Raw genomic sequence first — 20,747 nt, 5'->3', positions numbered from 1 at the left:
AGTCCTTTACTTGGAACAGATAGGAACAAAGCCTTGTAGCTGCCACACCAAAACTTCATTGGAAAACTAAAGCCTGACAGCCCATCTTTGATTGCTGATGTATGATACCTTTCAGAAGGCAAATATCCTATCAAAAATGTTTTTTTCAGTCTACAGTCTTTATATTTATCTGCCCTCTTCCTTCGTTTTGCCTAAATGGCATATGATAATTTTTTTTACTTTCAAAAAGCAAAAACTTTCAGTCACAATGCAAAGAAAATCACCCATTTTCTTATAAAAGCTAACCAGTGAACTGATGTTTTAAGTGGATGTTAACAAGGAAAACATTATGATCTGAAATATTGATTCAAATTGCTAACAGCTCTCCATGTCCAGAGCAGTCTTGTTTGGACAGTTTTCAGTTGTTAGAGAGGTTTTATTCCTACATTGAATATCTCAAGCCTTCATTCATTTTGCAGGTCCCCTTGTACCCCATGTAACTATGGCAGGGATAGCTCCACAAACTTGGATCTGAAACTTATTTGGGAATAACTCTCCAGAATTGTTCAGGAGGCCAGTGATCTATTTTGCCACATATAAGGAGGAGGAGAGAGCTCCTTCAGTATCTTGATAAAGACAGTAAATACAAGGACTCATTCCACTATGATTTCTTGCCTTTGTCTTTGGCTGTGCTACAGGAGTGGAAGTTCATTGATCCTATCCTCTCTTATGTAGTTATATAGACCCTTGCCCTGAGGAATTTTCTGTGTCTTGATACATATGTGAGGTAACTTCTCAAGGGCCTTGGTCTCCTCCTTGCAGGAATTCTGTGCTCCTGCACTGAGCCTCTCTGTGCCTGTCTAACAGGTACAGTAATAAATACAGTTTCCTAGTACCCAAACATCCTTGGGTCAAGTAAATCAAGTACAGTCATTGGATCTACGATTCTGTTTCCCAGAAAAAGCAGAATGTACAGAGGGCTCATATTTATTTTCTTATATGTAGTTCTACATTTACATCATTGCTAATTTGTAAATAAAATGCAAACCAGCTTTTAGAAATAGATCTAAGTCAGTCATGACTGTATAGTGAAATTTTCTCCAAATTTTTGATGCTGCTCGTCCCTATTCTTTATACTGCATTTGCCTGAAAGTATTTTACCAGTGAATATTTTGGCATGGCTAAATGCTTTGCTTAATGCAAAGGTATCAGATACTGGCCCTGAAGTGTGGAAAGACAGCTCTAGCAATCTCTTTGATATTTATGAGGTTGAACACACTGCTTAAATTTCATGAAAATTTCCATTCATCACAAACACTAAATCCACTGATAAGCAAAGAGGGGATTTCTTTTTGAGGCTTTGCTTGTAGTTTAGACTGCAGAATTTAACACTTATGAAGATGAAGGAAGTGATGGCAGTGGAAATACGACTTCTCCCTGCCAGTTCTGTTAACCCCTGATAACAATGGAAGTTAAGTGCTCTTCAGTCTGAAGACTCTTTGAGGGGCTTGTCTACAGCACAGGTTTTCTCCCAATAGGGCACAAGTTTTCTCCCAGTAGGCAGCAGCACTCTGTGGTCCACCTGATGGCACCGTCCTGTTGCATCACGTCCTTCCCTCATGTGCTGCTGATTTACTCTCACATTTATCTTTTTCTGCTGAACAATGTCTTGAAAGTAGTAGATGGAATTATTATTTCTGCATTGACAGCTGTGACCTCTGCTGATCTGTGCCCTTCCTCCCCCCAGGGAGGACAGTGCTGTGTACCTGTCAGGCCTGGGAACCGTGGGGCTGGAGATGTACGAGCAGGTGCCAAAGCTGGACGCAGTGATTTTCCCTGCAGGAGGCCACTGTGGCTTGCTGGCAGGGTCAGCTGCTGCACTCAAACACCTCAACCCACATATTTCTGTAATTGTAAGTTGCCTTTCACCTATTAAGCATTGTGTTTGGGCGGCTTTCACCACAGCTGTTTACACAAGACACTGGTATCTAGTGACACTTGCAGAGACTGCCTGTGCTGGGGACAGGAACTATCTGATCCCATGGGCTTTGCCTCAGAGAAGACCCTGTAAGAACCAGGGAAGTTCTTGTCCCTTGGCTGTTTGGCTGGATTTAAGAGAAAAGTGTGGGAAGACTCTTCCTAAGCAAAAAAAATCCAGTTCTGTATTTTGAAATAAGTTCTTGCTGGAAAAATTTGGTCCTAAGTAAATGACAGAATAAATTTAGTGGTAGCATGGTTGTTTTGCCACTTGAAATTAATTATTAATTTGAGGAGGAAATTTCTGTAGGTTTTGCTATCTACTTTGGTGGCAAGTTCTGTTACAACTGGTTCAATAAAAAAGTGACAACATCTCTCTTCCTCAGGGAGTTGAATCTGAAAGTTTCCCAGTATTGCAACAGTCCTTAAAAGCTGGCCACCCAAATGATGACCAAGCCTGCAACAATCATCACTTCTATGGAGGTGAGAAAATGCAGTATTGTTTTGGAGGTAAAATAAAGGTTGTAACAGATTTCTCCAACTATATTATTTTCTTATTATTCCAGTTCGAACATATTTTAAGGGAGTTCTCTGAAGAGTCAGAATTTAGTTTAAGCTGTAAGAGCAACTTCTGCCTCATTTTCCTCCTCCCCCTGATGGGGTAAAATGCTATTTCCAGTGCACATGAATACTTAGAAATATGAGAGTATTTGTCTGAACATTGTGCTCACATGCAGCATCTAAACCAGTGAAATCAATGGGAAAGCTCTTGTGTAAAAAACTGATTTGGGAAAAGGCAGGAAAATGATGCAGTGCTTAAATATTTAGACACAAAACTGTTCTCAGAACAAAAGTGTTTATAAATGGTAGAGTTGTTTCCATGTCTTTTGCTCAAAAAACCTCATCTGTTAAGCAACTTAAGAACATCTTGTTTGCTTGATGTTCAAATCTCTGGAAGTTTTTGATTAAATGGGAGTTTTGTAAGAAACTTCTAATTTCTCTTGGTTAGCTCTGCCTGTGTCTGCACTCTTAGCCAGCTGTCCTGCTGGAGCTAACAAGCCCAGTGCTGTGCTTGGGTCTCCTCTCCTTCAGTCCTTGTTGAACAGTGGAAAGCACTGGGCTGCAGGGTCACTCTCACACTGCAACAATGCCAGTAAAGTATCAGAAGTTTCTTGAAGAGGTCCAAAATGGCAAAATCTTCTTGTGAGATTTGGTCTTTCATTACCAAACACATTTCTGTCACATGAAAAAAATCAAGCAACATAAGGTCATGTACCAGCAGTGTGCTGCACTCATTAAGGGTACAAACCAGCCAGAACTCTAAAAAATGTTGAATATGTCTAAAGCAGCCAAATTCATATTTTTGTCTTTTGAAAACTGCAGATGTGAGTGGAGTTTGCTTTGGCAGCAATTCTTTGCAGCTGACTGGGAAGCTTGTGGATAAAGTTGTTGCTGTGAGGTAGGTGAAGAAAAACAGTGACATGAATAATATGGGATGGACATTGTTGTATATGAAAAATGCAGCATGAGGGAGTGTGAGGATGGGGTACCTTTCCTTCCAAGAGGGGCACTGAAGACTTTGAACCCAGACCCACATACCATAGAAATCAGAGAATATCTCAAACTGGAAGAGATCCATGAAGGATTATCAAGTCCAACTCCCAGCTCCTCACAGAACTACCTAAAACTAAGTGATATGACAAAAAGTGTTGTCCAAACTGACCCTTTGGCCAAAATTTCACCTGCCACCACTACCTGGTCATGCTCTGGGTGTAAAACTTGTCCTTGTGTTCTATAACACTTGAAGGCAGCCCTTGACAAACCTCTTCTAAATCTTCACAAAAAGGCCACATTTGTGGAATACACTACTAGGATTTAGGTAATATTTCTAGTAAAAAAGCCATCATGTCTTTCAGATAATAATGAAATTCACGCCCAGCAGCACAGCTGTAACACCACCTTGGGATCACATGTATCTGGGTGGATGGCATGAACCCCGTTACACATATAAAAATGCATTATCTTCTGATTTTGGGAGCTCTTTTGATGTGATTTATTTTGACCCAAGTCTCTTGCTTTCAGGGAGGAGGACACTCTCATTTCAATGCTGAGACTGCTGGAGTACGAACGAGCCACGGTTGATGCAGAAGGGGCCATTGGGCTTGCAGCACTGGTGGCAGGGAAGCTGCCTGAGTTGAAGGGTAAAAGGTACAGCAGCTACTGCAAACAGGGAACTGTGGCAAAAACATGGGACTGAGCACCTTGGTCCTAGGAAACGGTGACAGTCTACTTGTTCTGTGGGTGACAAGGCAGTTCCTGCCCCTGAACTGGCAAGGGGCTCATCGGTGGCAGAAACTTCAGAATGACTGGACCTGTCACAGGTGGTAAGATTGTGCTGAACCGGACAAATGCCAGCCTGGAGACCTGACAAATCTTGTCCCTTTCCTCAATTCTCAGATATTTGGGGGAAAGGCAGTTACAGCTCCACGAGGCATTGTTGCACTTGCCAGGACAGTGTCCTGCTCTGCTCAGCCTGTTGTCTCCTCTCGTTCCACTTGTGGGATCCAGCCCTGTCTGTGGTGGGACAGGAGCTAGGCTGTCTGCTGCAGTGACCCAGTGGCACCTGCCTCCCAGTCCTGAGAACTGTCCACACAGTCAGAGGGATTATCCTTGTGCTTAGTGCTGAACATGTGGCCAAGTGCTGCCTTGCCTCTCAGCTTGAGGACTCAGCACTTAAGTGGATTGAGCCTTGGCTCAGGTCATAGTCCAGAATGTATTTAAACATACATGCCCTCAAGACAGAATAAAATTTCTAGTGCATAGCATTGTACACTAAAATTTCTAGTGCACAGCATTGTACACTAAAATACTGCTGAGACAATTCTTCAGAAGAGACTGACAGTACACACAGGGCAGCAATGCATTTCAGTACAGCTAAAATAAAAGGGAAAATGCAAAGAGGTTAGGTTTGACTCTGCAGAGAGAGATTTTCATAGACTAATCATGTGGCTCTTCACTTGTACTTCAAACATTTCTGCACTCATTTTGTTGGGGTTGTGATGAATTTAATCAACAGTTACAGAAAGCCTGAACATACATATTGTCTGATCAGTAAGAGGCTGAAACTTACAACTTCCAGGTGAGAATTATGTCAAATTCTTAAAACTTGAAACCCAGACCTACAGTCATCCAGCTAATTATCTCTAGCAAAACTCAAATCTCCAGGAAATGTGAAATGAAAACATTTCAGACCAACTAATGCAGCCAACTTCTAGGCCTCCCCTACCTGCTCACAATGGATACTGAGGTAGGAGCCCTCTAACCTGTAATACTTATTGAGGGGAGGCTTTGGCAGACCTTAGGGTGATATTGGCACAGTCTTTATGACTTATCGTTCCTTTACACAGGCAAGTGCTAATCAAAACTCTTATTTTTCTGTCTGTTTTCAGAGTGGCAGTTGTTATATGCAGTGGAAACCTAGAATTACATTTGCTGCAACAGTGCATAGCTCGTGCCCTGACCCTGGATAACAGAGTGTGCAGATTTTCCCTTGTGATTTCTGACTGCCCAGGAGACATGTCAAAACTACTGGAGATTTTGGCTCGGGAAGAAGCAAGGTAAATCAGACTAATAGTTGGGAAATAAAATCACAGACTAGCACAGAGATTATTAAAGATTGGGAAATGTTTCCAAACATCTCTGAAGCTATGTCTGTAAGTAATTAATTAATCAAAGTGTTTTTTCTTGTTATATTGCAGAAAAGTTTTTGTTTCCTTCATTTTTGTTCCAATCTGAAAACACCTTTGTAGCATAGAATTGTGTCTAATTCAAAAAGAAGGAAAGATATTTATTCTCCAAACACTTACAGAAACTGTTTTGCAGTGACAGGGGATTGTTGTGATTTCTAATTTGTCCCTTATTTGATCTAGAGTTTTGGATATCAAACAAGAACGCACATTTGTGACATCTGAGCTCTTCACTGTCAAGGTAAGAGGAGATGAAATTTCAGTTTCTCTAATAGTGCTAGCCTCTCCTGGTTTATTATGTTTTCCTGTCTCTTTATGCCTATGTTGAAGAAGTCCAACAGAGTGTGCAGAGTGTCAGAGATTATTTTCTCTGTGTTATACAGCTTCTTGCCAAGCACTTAGCAGGCATATAAATAACACAGGACCAGTTTTACTTGCTGTTGCAACACCCTGGTGAGGTACTCCAGGTGTTGTATTGCACTGTTGCTGGTATGAACCCTCCTGACATGTGTGGCAGGTGCTGGAGGAGGTGAGCAAGCTGCAGCATCCATCCAGAACTTGAAGAGCCAGCTGTGTAGGCTGGCTGTAATTGTCTGACATGTTTGCCTTAAAGCAATGGAGAGAACACCCTCGCTCTTAACGAATCCTCATTTTAAACCAGGGACTCAGTTTTATTTCTTATCCACCAAGAGGTGTTTGCAGCTAATTGTGTCTCTTAAAAGGACCATTTCTCTCATGGTGCATCTCTTATTTCAACTGGTTTGGCAAGGTGTGGTCCTACTCATTTCATGCTATTGCTGTCCAGGTCCAACCTGACTTAGTTTGTGAAACCTCAGGTGGAAGTCAAATTAGAGATCTTTGCTAAACAGGCTCATAACTGGGGTGCAGAAATGTTACTGGGTAAGCAAGTTCTTTGATTTTGGCCTTTAAATTTCATTTCCCACCTGGATGCAAAAGCCTGCTCAATATTTTCACTTGCAGGTATAAAGAAGAGGTAGATTAAAGATCACTGTAGTACATGATACCATCAATACTCTCAAGCATCTAGGACTTAACCCACATTGTTCTGCAGTGTGCCATAATGATAGGCCAGCTCACTGCTTTGGCTGATTTGGAGATAGCGCGACACTCGTGACACTCGCTGCATGAGGTGGATAAATCCCTCTGAGTGACTAACTTAGCTCTGGAAATGCTTTTCACTGAAGGCTAGATTCAATAAAACCTGTAACTCTTATAAAGTTTTCAATTCCATTTTTATGGAGTGAGGCTGGTAGTTTTTACTAATGCTATTAAGCAAATTAAATTAAATCTACTGTCTTAGATGTTTATTTTTTGTTTATTTGGGTGTTTGTTTCTTTGGGTGTTTTGTTGGTTTTATTTTTTTTTTTTTTTTTTTTTTTTTTTAGTTTTTAGTAAATACAGGCCCTGAAAGAAAACAGTGCCATATACTATTTTCTGCACTTTAAACACTATTTAATTTCACTTCAAGAATCTGACAGTGTTGTAGAAAAGGGTCAAAGGGAGGAATTTGCATCCCTGAATAATTTAATTGGATATTGGATTTGCATGATGTCTTTCAATCAGCCTGGGAGAGGCTATTGGATAATAAGATATGAAGTACAAAGTAGTGACCCAGACATACAGACCTCTGCAGGCAGCTCTGTCTGGTGATATCTAGAGAATTGTGAAGCGTTCTTTGAAAATTAAAACACGTGTAATCAAAAAGGGTAAAATATAGAGTTTATATGTAAGCATCACAATGAATTTACTCTATCCAGGTACAAGAAAAAATGCCAGTTTTCAGAGTAAAGCTAATACTTGTAAGGGATGTTTTGGTTTTTTCTTTGTTGTTTCTAAGAGACAAAGACCTGTGTCATCAAAATGTTTTAAGCATTTGTTATATAACTCACAGCACATAAAATAAGGCATGAGTTTAAACCTGGATCAAGAACCAAAATTACCACCTTGTGCTGTACTGGCAGGAACAAGAAGAAAGGCATTACAGCTATACCCATCTCATTCTGACTTTAATGTGCACTTTTGACTGTGGTGTTTGACAGACCAGAGCAGTGAGCATGGATGCTGATTCAAAACACTAAATCTGTCCTGTCAAGATTATTGCCTCAGTATTTAATCATCCTTTTAGATTTACCCTTCTATTTCTAACAAAGGGAAACTTGGCTTCTAGTCTTTTATCAGGATGATAGAACTGCTTTGGTTGGGGTTTTTCCTATTCTAGTGAAATCCCTTTTTGGGTTAGTGTTTGTTCATCTAGTGCACACTTGGAACACTCTGTGGGAAGATCCTTGCTGATAGTCTGATTTCATGAAAAAGGACTTTCTAAAATGAAATTTTATATTCAAAAAAATTCTGGAAAAAAAACTTTTGGAACATTTTACTGGCAAAAATAAGAGATTTTTTTCTTTACTAAAAAATAAGGAAGGAATATGTCTCTATTAGAGTAAGAAGTGCCGTGTGCAGAGGGATCAGCTGCTCTTGTTCTATGGAATATTATGGGAGTTTCTTTAGGATTCTGCCTGCTCATACCTCCAGTTTAGATTCTCTTCCCTTGTGACTCATTCTGGATTTCTTTCTCACAGAGGACTGCACCCTAATTCAGTCTTACCCTGACTGGTTAGGAAACTACTTCCAACGTCCCTGTATTGAAATAGATAACTCTTAGCAAATCAGACAAATAACCAGTCTGGTAAGCTTCACATTTTACACTTGTTGAAGAAGCTTAGATGACTGGGAATATCTAGACAGAAAAAAAGATCTGAGGTAATGAAATAATCATCTGATATCACCAGTTAACTGGATACAGATATCTAAAGGACTACCCAGTTCATGGCAGGAAGATACAACTTGCTTCTGTGAACTTTCTGTGTTCTCCATCAGTAATATTCCTCAGATTCAATTGGGACAATTTATCACTTAAACTGCTTCAATATGTAAACCTCTTTAAAACCATTTAAGTCCCTTTAATTTCATATTACTATTGGCTCAGAGAGAAGTCAAGGAGCAAAATCAATAAGCAACTTAATAAAGTAAGGACATTCTTTGCTATGAAAGTAGATCAGCATCTTGCCTGCTTAATAAGTGTGTAATTTTTGGACTCAGGCAACCTAGTTGAAAAATATATCTTTGAGCTCATCAATTTCTAGAAGTCTTCTCACCACGGAAATTGTGCCATAACCAAACTGGCAGGTCCAGAAGGGTTCTGTAAGGTCTTGAATTGCCCCAGCAGCTTTTCAGTGGGTGGCTTTTGCACTGCAGTGGTGGCAGTGCTCCTCTAAGCTCACTCCTGTCTGGCATTATGGGTTGTCTGGTCTGTTCACTTCAGACCTCTTGGGAGCTTCACTATGCTGTGGTTTTGAAGAACTTGGAAGAGACCAGCTGTAAAAAGAACATCTACCACATTACTTCTCCCTCTTGTTTGTGCACAAAAATGCTAAATCATAAATCAAATATTTCCTTTTCTTTTCAGTAACATTACACATTCTCCCAGTGGTGCTGAAATTCCTGGCTTTGTGTGGTGTGCTGCCTGTTTTTCTCATACAGTTCATTCACCTCAGGCCAGAACTCAGTAAATTATTTTAGTCTGCTCTGGTCAATTTGAATAAATTCGTTTGGCCCAACTTTCATTTTGTAAAGGATGCAAGGGAATATTTTGGATTAGAGTCCCCAGCTGCCAACATATTGCCTGTTATTGCCCTGTGAAGCAAATACATAGGAGCAGGCACTGTGCAGAAGGATGTACAGAAGGATGCTGTCATTCCCAAAGCATTTCCTGCATGACCCTGGGCAAGGCTCTGTTTCCATGTTTCATTCCCCAACACAGGGGAAGAGACACTGGGAGTGGGAAGTTCAACACTCCATTTCTTCTGAGACCCCTCCAGAAGAATTATGTCATGTTCTTTGATGGCATTGCACAGCAGACTGTGGCACTGGGTGGCCTGGCACAGCTGGAGAATAAGCCTGGCTCTGGGGAGGGTCTGAGTGCTCCTGTTGGTTATTACCTGCCTTATGTAATGTGGCTGTAGCTTGTTCCTGCTCGTGCTCGCCCACCTGAATGCCCCAACTGCCAAAAGATAAAGGCTCAGGTTGCACAACCAGCTGACAACTGCTGCACTCTTTCTCAAGCATTCCATTGCTCTGACCATGGGGACAATCTGGCAGCTGATCCCCAAACCATCAGCTGAGTTGCTGTTACCAAATAATCTGTAATGTGAAGTAATCTACACTGGGTGTTTACCAAATAATTCAGAAAATTGCCCAGTTGTTGATTTTTTTAAAAAAGAAACCCGTATTTTCTAAATATAGAGCAGAAACGAGTGTACATAAATCAAGTTTTCACTCTTAACTCCAGTGATTTTCATGCAAACAAACCCATAATGTTGCTAAATGTGGTGTTTCATGAATACTAAGTTGTGCAAAAAGACAGCTTAAGATGATGAATATGATTTCTAGAATTAAAGAAGCAGGATACAAAGGTTCAATGGATGATTCACAGACATAAAGAACTGCACTACTTATTTAGGATTAGCTTTCCATGAAGCCTGGAAAAAGCACAAAATACTAAAATCTCTTGATTCAGCAGTACTGCTCACATTTCCTCTGCTCTCTAGCATTGGCTCAGCAGGTTCACCCACTGTTTTTATTTGCACACATAGCCTACAGATAGTAGGCATCAGGGAGCTGAGAGGCACACCAAATTAATTTTTAAAATCTAGGAAAATATGATCTAAAAGGTGAAGTGTCTCCACTATGAGATCTTGCAGTTAAAAGGGAGTACAGGTGCCCACCCTATTCAGCACAGAACTTTGCAAATTTCTGCCTTTTGTGAAGTTATAGAATTTCCTCTCTTTGAAGTCAGTGTAATTATGAAGAGTATTTGGATTAATGCATCTGTATTCTGGTGTTGCACATCAATAACTTGTCATAAATTTTTTCGTTTAATTTTTTTTGCCTTTGTCCTGCTTTCTCAATAATTTCTGGTCAGTAAATAAACCCCCCCAACCATCAATAATCAGTGAAATCTCTTCTGTCTTTAATTACTTGTAGGCCTGCTCTGAAAAAAAACTGACAGGTTGACTAGACCCTTTGGCTGAAATTTATCTTCAGGTTACCTGTCACAGGGAATGGAACTTTAAATGCAGTAAAATATCCAGCTGTCTGGTTATTTTAATGGTTTTACTGTACCAGACAATTATTTAATTAATTAATCCAGCAAAGATATTATATGTAGGAGAGAAATTAGTAAAATGCACTCTGTTATTGGTGGTTTTGTGGGGTTTTTGATACACAGTACAGAAAGGTGTGCTGTGCACAGCTGGCCCTGCAGCCAATAAGAGCTCTGCAGGTTCAAAAATCCCATGTGTAGTGCTGAATGCTTCTCAGTATGAAATATTTAAAGTCATTTTTTCTCTAGTTGTCATACGTTACCTTGTCTGGTGTACAAGAAAGATCAGGCAATAGGTTCTGTCATTTATTCTTAAATAAGACCATTGTGGAGCCCTTACTCTTAGGTCATCAATAGCTACACAACCTCCTGTAGCGAGTGGCACTGGGGTGCTTCTGCATCCCACATAAAATATAACCTCATAAACTCCCTGTGAATGTGAGGGTTGCTCTGTTGGACACTCATGTAAATTATGTGTCCCAGGTGAAGCAAGCAAGAGAGAAAGATTGTGAAAGGATAACTGCAGAGTAAATTGGGTTAATCTAAGCAAGTAAGCAAATTCTTGCCTTCCTTGCTGCTGAGATCTGTAGCTGCCCTGAGGTGGTGTGTGATTCTCTCTTCACTTTTCCTAGGACCAAATGTTCTCTATTCCTTTCTTTGACAACTGTGAAAAATTGGGTGAATATCTGGGGTCGTTTTTTATCACTGCTGTTGCTGCTAGTACTTTTATGATACACTACAGCATAGTATTTCCCTTATCAGCTGCTGGTTGTTGTGCATGCTTACAACAAAATGACAGTGTTTATCCAACCTGCTCACAAGCTCTCTGGCTCCAGTCTATGCGCTCTGCCTGCTTTCCATCATGAGCAGAAAGGAAAGGGTAGAGAGGATAATCAGCCATGTATCAAAATGCTTCCCCATGCTTGCTCCCGGGGCTGAGCAACAGCTTGCTGCCAGACATTCAAGGCTGAATCTGTCACATCCAGACTGGTTCCAGGAGCAGTAACTGATTCACTCAGGACAAAACAGGCATGATTATTATGGAAAAGGAAAAATCCTGCTTTTTAAAATTACTGACTCCATGTGAGATGCATGTGTCCCCTTGAAGATATGATTGCAAAGCTGTAGGGATTTTATATAAACCAGGGAATGGATAATGGGTGTTTGGTACACTGGCACTCTCAGATACTTTTCCCAATCATTGTGTTTTCTCCCCCTTCCTCATTATTACTTGTCCTCTATGACAGCCCTTGTCTTAAGATTAAATCCCACTTTTTTTGAAGAAGAAAGAAATTAGCATCTAATTTGCATTCCAAAGAACCAAAGATATAGAACTATGTGCAGCACGAGAGGTGAAGAATTACAAGACCAGATCAGAATTGTGGCTTATTTCATGATGGGTATTTGAGAAGCTGTAGCCAGTCTTCTAATTAAGTGAGCTATGGCTATTTAGATTTACTTGGGGTGTTAGGATTTAATATTTTCATTCAACAGTTTTGCTAAAGGTTTATTGTTATTTTAAGGTAGTTCCAGAAAACATGAATTTGAAGTTCTTATTTAGAAATGTCTTTATAAACAAATTAAAGTATTTTTTGCCTTGTTGCTTTCTAAAAGAGATGCAGCTGTGATAGGAACATTTTGACAGGGCATGTCTAGAGCAGCCCACCATCAGGTTATCATGGCCCGTTGTTTCTCTGCTCTCTGTGGATTTGCCTGCCACAATGAACTCTCTGTAGCTGCACTGTGACTCCTCTTGGGTCCTTTCCTTGCTAGATTTCCACGTTTCTGTGAGGTCTTTTCTCCATGTGGCACTTTCAACACTAGTGATTATTCCAGCAGGACTATCAGTAATGAAAGTTAGGAGTTTCAAATTGTGAAGTATAATTTTCCTTCTGTGCCTTTACTTTGGTGCCTCATCATTGCTAGTGCCCGGGCTTTCAAGTGATGGGGCAAAGATGTGAATATGCAAAAAAGAGAGATTATAGAAAAATTGAAAAAATGCCATTGATGTTATTATCTTCAGTGGCTACATGAGAGGATTTCATTAGTACCTGTGGAGGCAAGTGAATAATTAAAAAAAAACTATCAAGATTGGTTTTGCCCAAGTTGTTTTATTTAGCAGCAGAACAACTATAAAAGAAAACTAGAAGTGATGCAATAAGCAAACAAAAAACAGAATGAAGCAAGAAGGTGTGTGAGAAGTGAAACCAGCCAAAATACTGCAGAGATGATAAAGAACTGGGGGATAACTCCATGACAGACAAGATAAGGATAATATAGAAAACTTGAAAGATGGAGGTACTGGAACAAACATTTGCCAGAAATATAGAAATGTGATGAGGTAAGAGTCAGAGGTGGGTGAGGTGGCAGCAATGCCAAGTACATACCCCAGGGAAAGGAAAAGAGAAGCTGCTAACAGATGTCTTCAGGGAGGTCATGAGCAGAGAGGTACCTTGCCCAAGAGCCAGCAGAGGATCAGCTGGCTTCTTTAAACTTTGAGGGCAAAAAAGTAGGATTTTGGAAGGTTTTATGGTCATGCAGATTGCCTGGAAGAGCCCCAGATGTCTGCAGTGTTAGTTCTGTTACCTGCACAGACAGCGGATGTGAGGGCCAGAGTTTTTATTTTGAACTGATTGTTTTTATAGGTGTATTTTAGGTTTAAGTTGGAAATTACTTTGTCTGAGATTGCTGCCATGCCATCAGGAATGCTCCTAATTCTTTTTCCAGGTGATCTGCACTGTGGAGACCAGAGACAAGATCCACACAGCCCAGCTGAGGAACGCGCTCTTGGAACGCTACCCCACAACTACCTGGACTGAGCGGTGACGGGCACAGCGCGGGGTGGGGGCACGAGGGGCAGCCTTGAGGCTTTCACAACAAATATTATCTTTCAAAGCTGAACAGTTAGAAAATTGCTTCAGGATATTAATTTCCTGCTCAAAATGTAGTAAATGTCTTTGGGGAAAAAAAGTTAAACTCAAAACTTCAGTTTAGCTAAGGGAAGCTCTTAGTCTCTGCTGGTGTTGGAACTCCTCAATTCATTATCAGCTGGCTGCCTGGATTTTAGCTAGTTTGTAGAATCCAATGATATTCCATAAACAGGGAGAAGCCATTTCTCTTTATATTTGAATATAGACCTCTCAAAGGTCTTTTGATTTTGATGCCCATTGTTGAAGTAATGCAGCTCCTTCTGCTGGACTTAGCCACATTACAAGTTCAGAAGGTTTCTGTTTCCAAGCCAGAAGCAGTTTTCTGTTTGCCAAATCTGCTTCAGGGAGTGTATACATGTGTGTGGGGTTGAACATGAATATGTTCTGATCTTTGCTACCACATGAGGAAAAATTATGCTAATAGAAGATGATTTAAACACAGACAGAAAAACCCTTGGAAGATAAAAGCCAGTATAATAATATTTTTTCCCAAGGGAAAATGATCCTATTTGCAAAATAAAATTCCAAAATATTTTACAGAAATTTAAAAAAAAAGTATTGAGTATGATTAAAGCTCACAAATGGAACACAAATATATTTCTTCCCTCTCCTTTTGGAGACTCAGTATAAAAAGTAACAACTGGCTTGTGTTTCTGTATAAAAAGGGGTCTTGCTATCCATGTCAATTTTGTAAATAGCATTCCACTGATTATCTTAGTCTGTCTAAAACAGGCTCTATCCATCTCACCTGACAGATTGCGTACACTGCTAATAGTGACATATATTTAAAGACCACATGTTAATAGCCAAAGGCAGTGCTGGGAGAAGAGGAAGCCTAAGTCTTTGGCACATAGCTAATGCAATTAACAAAGAACACATTGACCTAAATACCATTTTTATCACTACAGGCAGAGACCAACTAATAATATAACAGAGTGGGATGGCAAGAAATGAAAAAGGAGTCCAGGCCCTCTTCTGAATGTGCACACAACACAGTTGTGCCTTTTCATTGAGGCAGCATTTAACTTCAGCTCTGGAAGACCTTACAGCACATTCCAGTACCTAAAGGGGGCCTACAGGAAAGCTGCATGGGACAAGGGGCAATGGCTTTAAAGAGAAAGAGGACAGATTTATATTAGGTATTAGGAAGAAATGCTTTAATGTGAGGGTAGTGAGGCTCTGGCACAGGTTGCCCAGAAAAGTTATGGATGCCCCATCCCTGGGAAGGATTCAAGGCCACATTGGTTGGGGCTTTCAGCAATCTGGTCTAGTGAACAGAAGTCCACGACTGGGAGGTTGGAACTAGATGGTCTTTGCGGTCCCTTCCAACCCAAACCATTCTGTGGTTCCACGATCCATCTCTCTCCGTAGCTTGCACAAGCAAGATGGGATGAGAAGGGCAGCATTGTGGCTGTCTCTGCAGTAGTATTTTTCTGAGAAATAATCTGTTCTTCTTCTTGTGGTTCCCAAAGGAGCAGGAGTACAGAGTCTGACAAATGGTGGGCGAAAAATAGAAGTTTACAGATTCAGTCTCTTTTTGAAAAGACCATATTGGTTTGCACATGGAACTAAAAATAATTGATGCCCCAATGGTTAGTTTTGTTCCCTTCTTGCCATCCAGAATGATGGGTATAGGCTTTGGTTCTGTAAATCACAGCTGTGTCTTGTCAGACACAGCTCCTTTCTCCACTGTCAGGAGAGTTTAAGAAATCTGTATGGAAATAGATGACAGAGTCCATATTGCATACTTGCTACTTCCACTGGAATGAGAAATGAACCACATCATCAAAGAGCAGATTTGGGATGAAAATCCACTATTGATAGGAGTCTAACTACCCTCTCATGTTTTTTGGCAAAAGTCTCAGGAAATGTTAAGGATGTCTCAAGTACCTACATGAGAAGAAAATGGAGCTTTATAACCAAAGTTCTCAGTAGTGGCCAACAGGTTCTGCTGTCTGGGTATTTGGTTTAAAATTTTGTATTACCCTGGACTTCATTGTTTTAGAAGCTCAGAGCATTAACAACTTCTTTCCTAATCAGTGGGAACTGCATTTAGCAAGTCTTCACAAACCTGGGGCAAGAAGATGTAACAGATAGAGCAACCAAGAATCAATGCACTTGAAATCACTATATGATTTTGGAAATGTGTTTGGGGTGGGGGGAAGGAAGGTGATGTCCAGAAGGTGCTTAAAATATCAAACATTATATTTGCAGTTTGGTTTTATTTTTTTTTTTTACGTATAAACATAGTTTGAAGTGCAAATTACTCTTCAGTACTAAACACTTTATATGTGAATATAATAATAACAGAGGTGTTTTACATTCTATATTGCCTTTATTGAAGTCTCATTGGCTTAAAAGACAAAATGAAGATCTTCCAAGGGGGAAAAAAAACTTAAAATGAGACATTTAAATGAATGTATGCTTGGACAGAATAATTAAATACCTGTGCTGCTAACCTTTCCTTTTTTGAATTATGAAATATAATAAGATCTATGACATTTCAAAGCTCTAATAATGTGGTTTTGAATGTTTTATTTAAAGAAGTATTTTTATATAGAGTATTCTTGTGTACCTTGAAAAAGAACTTTAATGATTATGTGAAAATTTCACTACTGGTTAAATCAGCAAAATATAAATCTAAGCATTGTATTTATTTGAAAAATAATTAAAATTCTGCTACGCCACCTCAGCAATGAAAGATTTGTCATTCTCTCGTGTGATAGTGATAGCAGCCTCAGTTTAAAAAATCAGAGTTAATATTTTTCTTTTATGTGTCATTGACATTGGCTCAAAATCCACATCAATCATGTGAGAGGGGAGCTCTGAGCTGCCAGGGAGGAGAGTGCAGCTGGGCAGGATGGCTGCTGTGGCCCTGTGTGTTGGCAGAGGAGGCTCCTGGCCACTCCCCAGTGTGGTGGGAGTCAGCATGGGCTCTTCTCAGTCCAGCATGGACCTGGACTCTGCTCAGTCCAGCATGGACTCTGCTCAGGTCAGCATGGACTCTGGACTCTGCTCAGTCCAGCATGGACTCTGGACTCTGCTCAGGCCAGCATGGACCCTGGACTTGCTCAGGCCAGCATGGACTCTGCTCAGTCCAGCATGGACCCTGGACTCTGCTCAGGCCAGCATGGACTCTGCTCAGGCCAGCATGGACTCTGGACTCTGCTCAGTCCAGCATGGACTCTGCTCAGGCCAGCATGGACTCTGGACTCTGCTCAGGCCAGCATGGACTCTGCTCAGGCCAGCATGGACTCTGGACTCTGCTCAGGCCAGCATGGACTCTGCTCAGGCCAGCATGGACTCTGGACTCTGCTCAGTCCAGCATGGACTCTGCTCAGGCCAGCATGGACTCTGGACTCTGCTCAGGCCAGCATGGACTCTGCTCAGTCCAGCATGGACTCTGGACTCTGCTCAGGCCAGCATGGGCTCTGGACTCTGCTCAGTCCAGCATGGGCTCTGCTCAGGCCAGCATGGACTCTGGACTTGCTCAGGCCAGCATGGGCTCTGCTCAGGCCAGCATGGACCCTGGACTTGCTCAGGCCAGCATGGACTCTGCTCCGTGGCACAGATGGAGGTCCTGTTCCTTGCTCTGGCCTGGCTGTGCTCCTGGGCAGTGGGCAGGGTGTGGGTGCAGCATGTCCTGGGCTGGGCTCAGGTGGGTCAGTGAGGTCCAAGGGACCAGCTGAGTCAGCTCTCTAGGATTCTCACTGCAATCATCACCAACTTTAGGGAACCTGTCCTTCACTTCCAGGGTGCCACTGGCTAAAATGCACAGTCCTGTCTCAAGAGGCACAAGATGCCTTGACCCAGGTAGCTCCACTGGAGCTAAGCCAATTTGGGAGCTGTCCTAGGCACACACTGCTTTTCAGGGGCACAGCACAGCTTCTTTCCAGGACTGCTGCAAACAAGGTGCATCTTAAATTGAAACAAAATCTCTTCCCACACTAATGCCTTAATATTTTCAGCTGGGTCCTGTTAGCTGGGGATTAACATCTAAATCTCTGCCAGTACATGTTTTTGCATCATCAGGAGCAGTTTATCTTCCCATGCAGGTGGCATGTCCTCACAGGCAGCACCTTGCCTTCTGGCCTACAGCTTTTGGGAGATTCACAAACTCCCCATCCTACAACGCAGTAAGTGCATTTGACATGTTTTTGTTAAACTTTTGCTAGACCCAAACATAGGCGTGTGGTTTACGGAATGGAAAAGTAAACTGCAACACTCAGGGGTTGGGCTGTAATTCCTGACAGTCATTTATTGGATGGCTTTGGTTCTCCTGTCACTTTCTCTGCAGTTTTTTTAACTGTAAGCATTCTGCCATGTATAGGGTGTTGAAGTTTTTAGAGTTTTCTTCTATTACAAATCTTTGCTTTCATGTGCTCCCAAGCTTTTGCTATGTCTCAGAGGAGGAGGAATCCTTCAGTACATTGTGCCCTCCTGAACTGATGAATTTCCTGTTGTTCAAAAGCACTTATTTTTTTTGTTTTAAGCTGCAGCAAAAACTGGTGGCAGTATTTGGAAAATATTCTAATCAAATATGAATGTTGTGAAGTATGTCAATAATGATCAACATCCCATTCAGCTAAGCCCATACAGCCTGTCAGTCTAAAGAAACCAAGAGTCCTTAAGGACCGAGCCAGATCAGTGACATCTGAGTGCATCCACACAAAGGATATGAGGGGCTTGTCCTGTGCTGTTGATGTCTGAAAGCTCCTCTAAATGCAGGCACTCTGATTTTCTTCTTGTTTGCTTGCCTGGTGTGGGGGGGGTGCAGGGGCAGATTGCAACTATGAAAATCCCTATCCTTCACACTTTTGAAATTTTGGAGAAGGATGCGGTTTTCCTTTTGGTAAGAGGCCTGTAGTGTCTTTAGAAGGACATTTTAAATTGTGTAATTGCTAAACTTAGTAAACTGGTCACCCTGTGTATTCCCACAAGGGGCGCCTGTGTGGTTTTCCTTTGTGAAAATGGTCTCAAAGAATGCTGATAAATGATACAATAATGTTCCTTACACCTCTCTTTCCTCCTCTCCCCTCCTTCTTCCCCTCATGCATGTGCTGTAGGTATGTTTGGAGTTGCAGGGGCTGTGTAAGGTATAGCACAGCACGTGGATTGTGCCATATTATACTGCTCTTCTGAGAAGCAGGAGTAAAGGAAATACTGAGGGATTTTGTTTCTTTTGCTTTCAACAAGCTATGGTAATTTCTTGAGCTGTTCGTGTAGCTCTTGCATAAAGAGACTGTACCAGAACGCCCACAAACATCAGACGCTGGGACTTGCCTATAGTGGCAAATTCACAGCAGACTCCATGGCAGTGACCAAGGAGGGCACTCCCCCAGCTTCACCAGGGCTCTACTGCTCTGCAGGGGACCAGCTGCCGGCCCCAGAGCAAATTAAATGGCCTTCATTAACAGAGCTTGGGTATTTCCAAAGTCTGGCTCAGTCAATTCCTGTTGTGTTTCGAAAAATCTTGGTCAGCATGAAAAAGAGGCAAAGCAAGACAACATACTGAGATTCTGAGAAAAGTTTTTCATCACAAAAATGAGCTACAGCCCTGAAAGCTTTAGGAGTAGTTCTTGAAAATGGGTGGGAGACCTCTCACTGCTTCTGTTCAGGCTCTGCAGTGTTTCTGAGGTAATGCTGCATGTCCTAATCTACACATCCAGAACTCCTCAACAGAGCTTGATTTGAGCAGTGATTTGCCAAACGTGCTGATCTGGATAACCTGACTTTAAGAAGTAAATTACACTCATTTCCATATATTATGATTTAAGGGTGAAAATGGATCTGGGTGGTTTCTTTGTTTTCTTCTGCAACAAAACTACCAAGCAATCACAGCATAAAAGTACTCTTTTAAGTGAGATGGCTCTGACTTGTATGAAATTATTTCTTTGCTCACCAATGCCAGCCAAATAAATAATGAATGGGGGTGTTTTTTAATATGTCTAGAAAAAACAGGCATGGTTGCTTTTTACATTTTCTTGGCATCTACTTTACATTGTTAATATAAGGCATACCCAGTCCTTAGCTTTCATAGCAAGGGTTGTTTTTTTTTTTTTCTTTCCAATTTGAAATGGATGTCTAAACAGTATTTATTTTTCAGTGCTGTCACCAGCCAAGTTGGCAGAAATATCCATCCTGAAAAACCTTTATTAATGTCATCTTAGCTTTTTTGGTGATTTACTTTCTTATTTAGAAGAAGCTTAGTAAAAGCTCTTCTGTATGTATCACTGGGGATTCCCTTCAATGGGAAGTGATATTTTTGAAACATTTTGTTACAGGGAATAACTCAATTTGGAAATATTTTCTTTTGGCAAGCAGGGCAGGTTGGGTGCTGATGGGGGTGGTTTGACACCCAGCCCAGCCTTTGGGAACGCAGGGTGCATTTCTGTGGCTCTGCCCTTCTGTTGTGGATAGGACATTTTGATTGCAGTGGAAAGAGTTGCTCCAAGTGATTAAGAGTAATCCTTTATTGTTGCTATTGGACTAGCCTGGAGAAATGCTTATGCCTGGTATAACCAGCAGCGTTTCCAGAGAGCCTGTCGAAGCCAGGAATGTGTCTTTGTGAGGCGAGGTGCCAACCTGGATTCGTGCTCCTGCTGGCTTTTAAAAATAATTTTGTAACATATTAAGGGTATGTTTGTCTTACTGTGCTGTTAAGGGCACTATAAACACTTAGAAATGGTATCTCAGTATTATTTTCTGTCTTGTCATGCTGTGGGTTTGTTCCTTTTCCTAAAGACCAGGCACCATTACCTATCCCATGCTCCTCAGGTTTGCAGTTGGGATCGTGTTGTGAAGCCTCCAAATCTTCAGCAAACGGGCATTGGTGCTGTTTACAGCTCTGGGACAGAGGCTGACAGCAAACACTGGTTCGTTTCTGTTTGGGTTTTTGATTTTGTGGGTGCTTTGTGGTTTTTTTAAACAAGT

At 41.2% G+C, this 20,747-nt stretch overlaps 1 protein-coding gene across 7 annotated transcripts in view; it reads left to right on the top strand.

Annotated features, from left to right (window-relative positions):
* LOC137477933 (L-threonine ammonia-lyase-like) overlaps positions 1–13,731 on the top strand; it is a 39,956-nt gene extending 26,225 nt beyond the window's left edge. For all 7 annotated transcript variants that reach the window (XM_068197335.1, XM_068197332.1, XM_068197333.1 and 4 more), the window contains 7 exons: positions 1,727–1,892; positions 2,343–2,439; positions 3,340–3,415; positions 4,039–4,164; positions 5,406–5,573; positions 5,886–5,943; positions 13,612–13,731. In XM_068197335.1, coding sequence (XP_068053436.1) covers positions 1,727–1,892; positions 2,343–2,439; positions 3,340–3,415; positions 4,039–4,164; positions 5,406–5,573; positions 5,886–5,943; positions 13,612–13,710 — 790 coding nt within the window. In that variant the 3' untranslated portion in view covers positions 13,711–13,731. The remainder of the gene's footprint in view (positions 1–1,726; positions 1,893–2,342; positions 2,440–3,339; positions 3,416–4,038; positions 4,165–5,405; positions 5,574–5,885; positions 5,944–13,611) is intronic.
* The last annotated feature ends 7,016 nt before the right edge of the window (positions 13,732–20,747 follow it).

The sequence above is a fragment of the Anomalospiza imberbis genome, chromosome 8 (assembly GCF_031753505.1).
Source record: "Anomalospiza imberbis isolate Cuckoo-Finch-1a 21T00152 chromosome 8, ASM3175350v1, whole genome shotgun sequence".
Classification (NCBI taxonomy): domain Eukaryota; kingdom Metazoa; phylum Chordata; class Aves; order Passeriformes; family Viduidae; genus Anomalospiza; species Anomalospiza imberbis.
The sequence above is the reverse complement of the archived record's forward strand: the minus strand, read 5'-3'. Positions and strand labels throughout refer to the sequence as shown.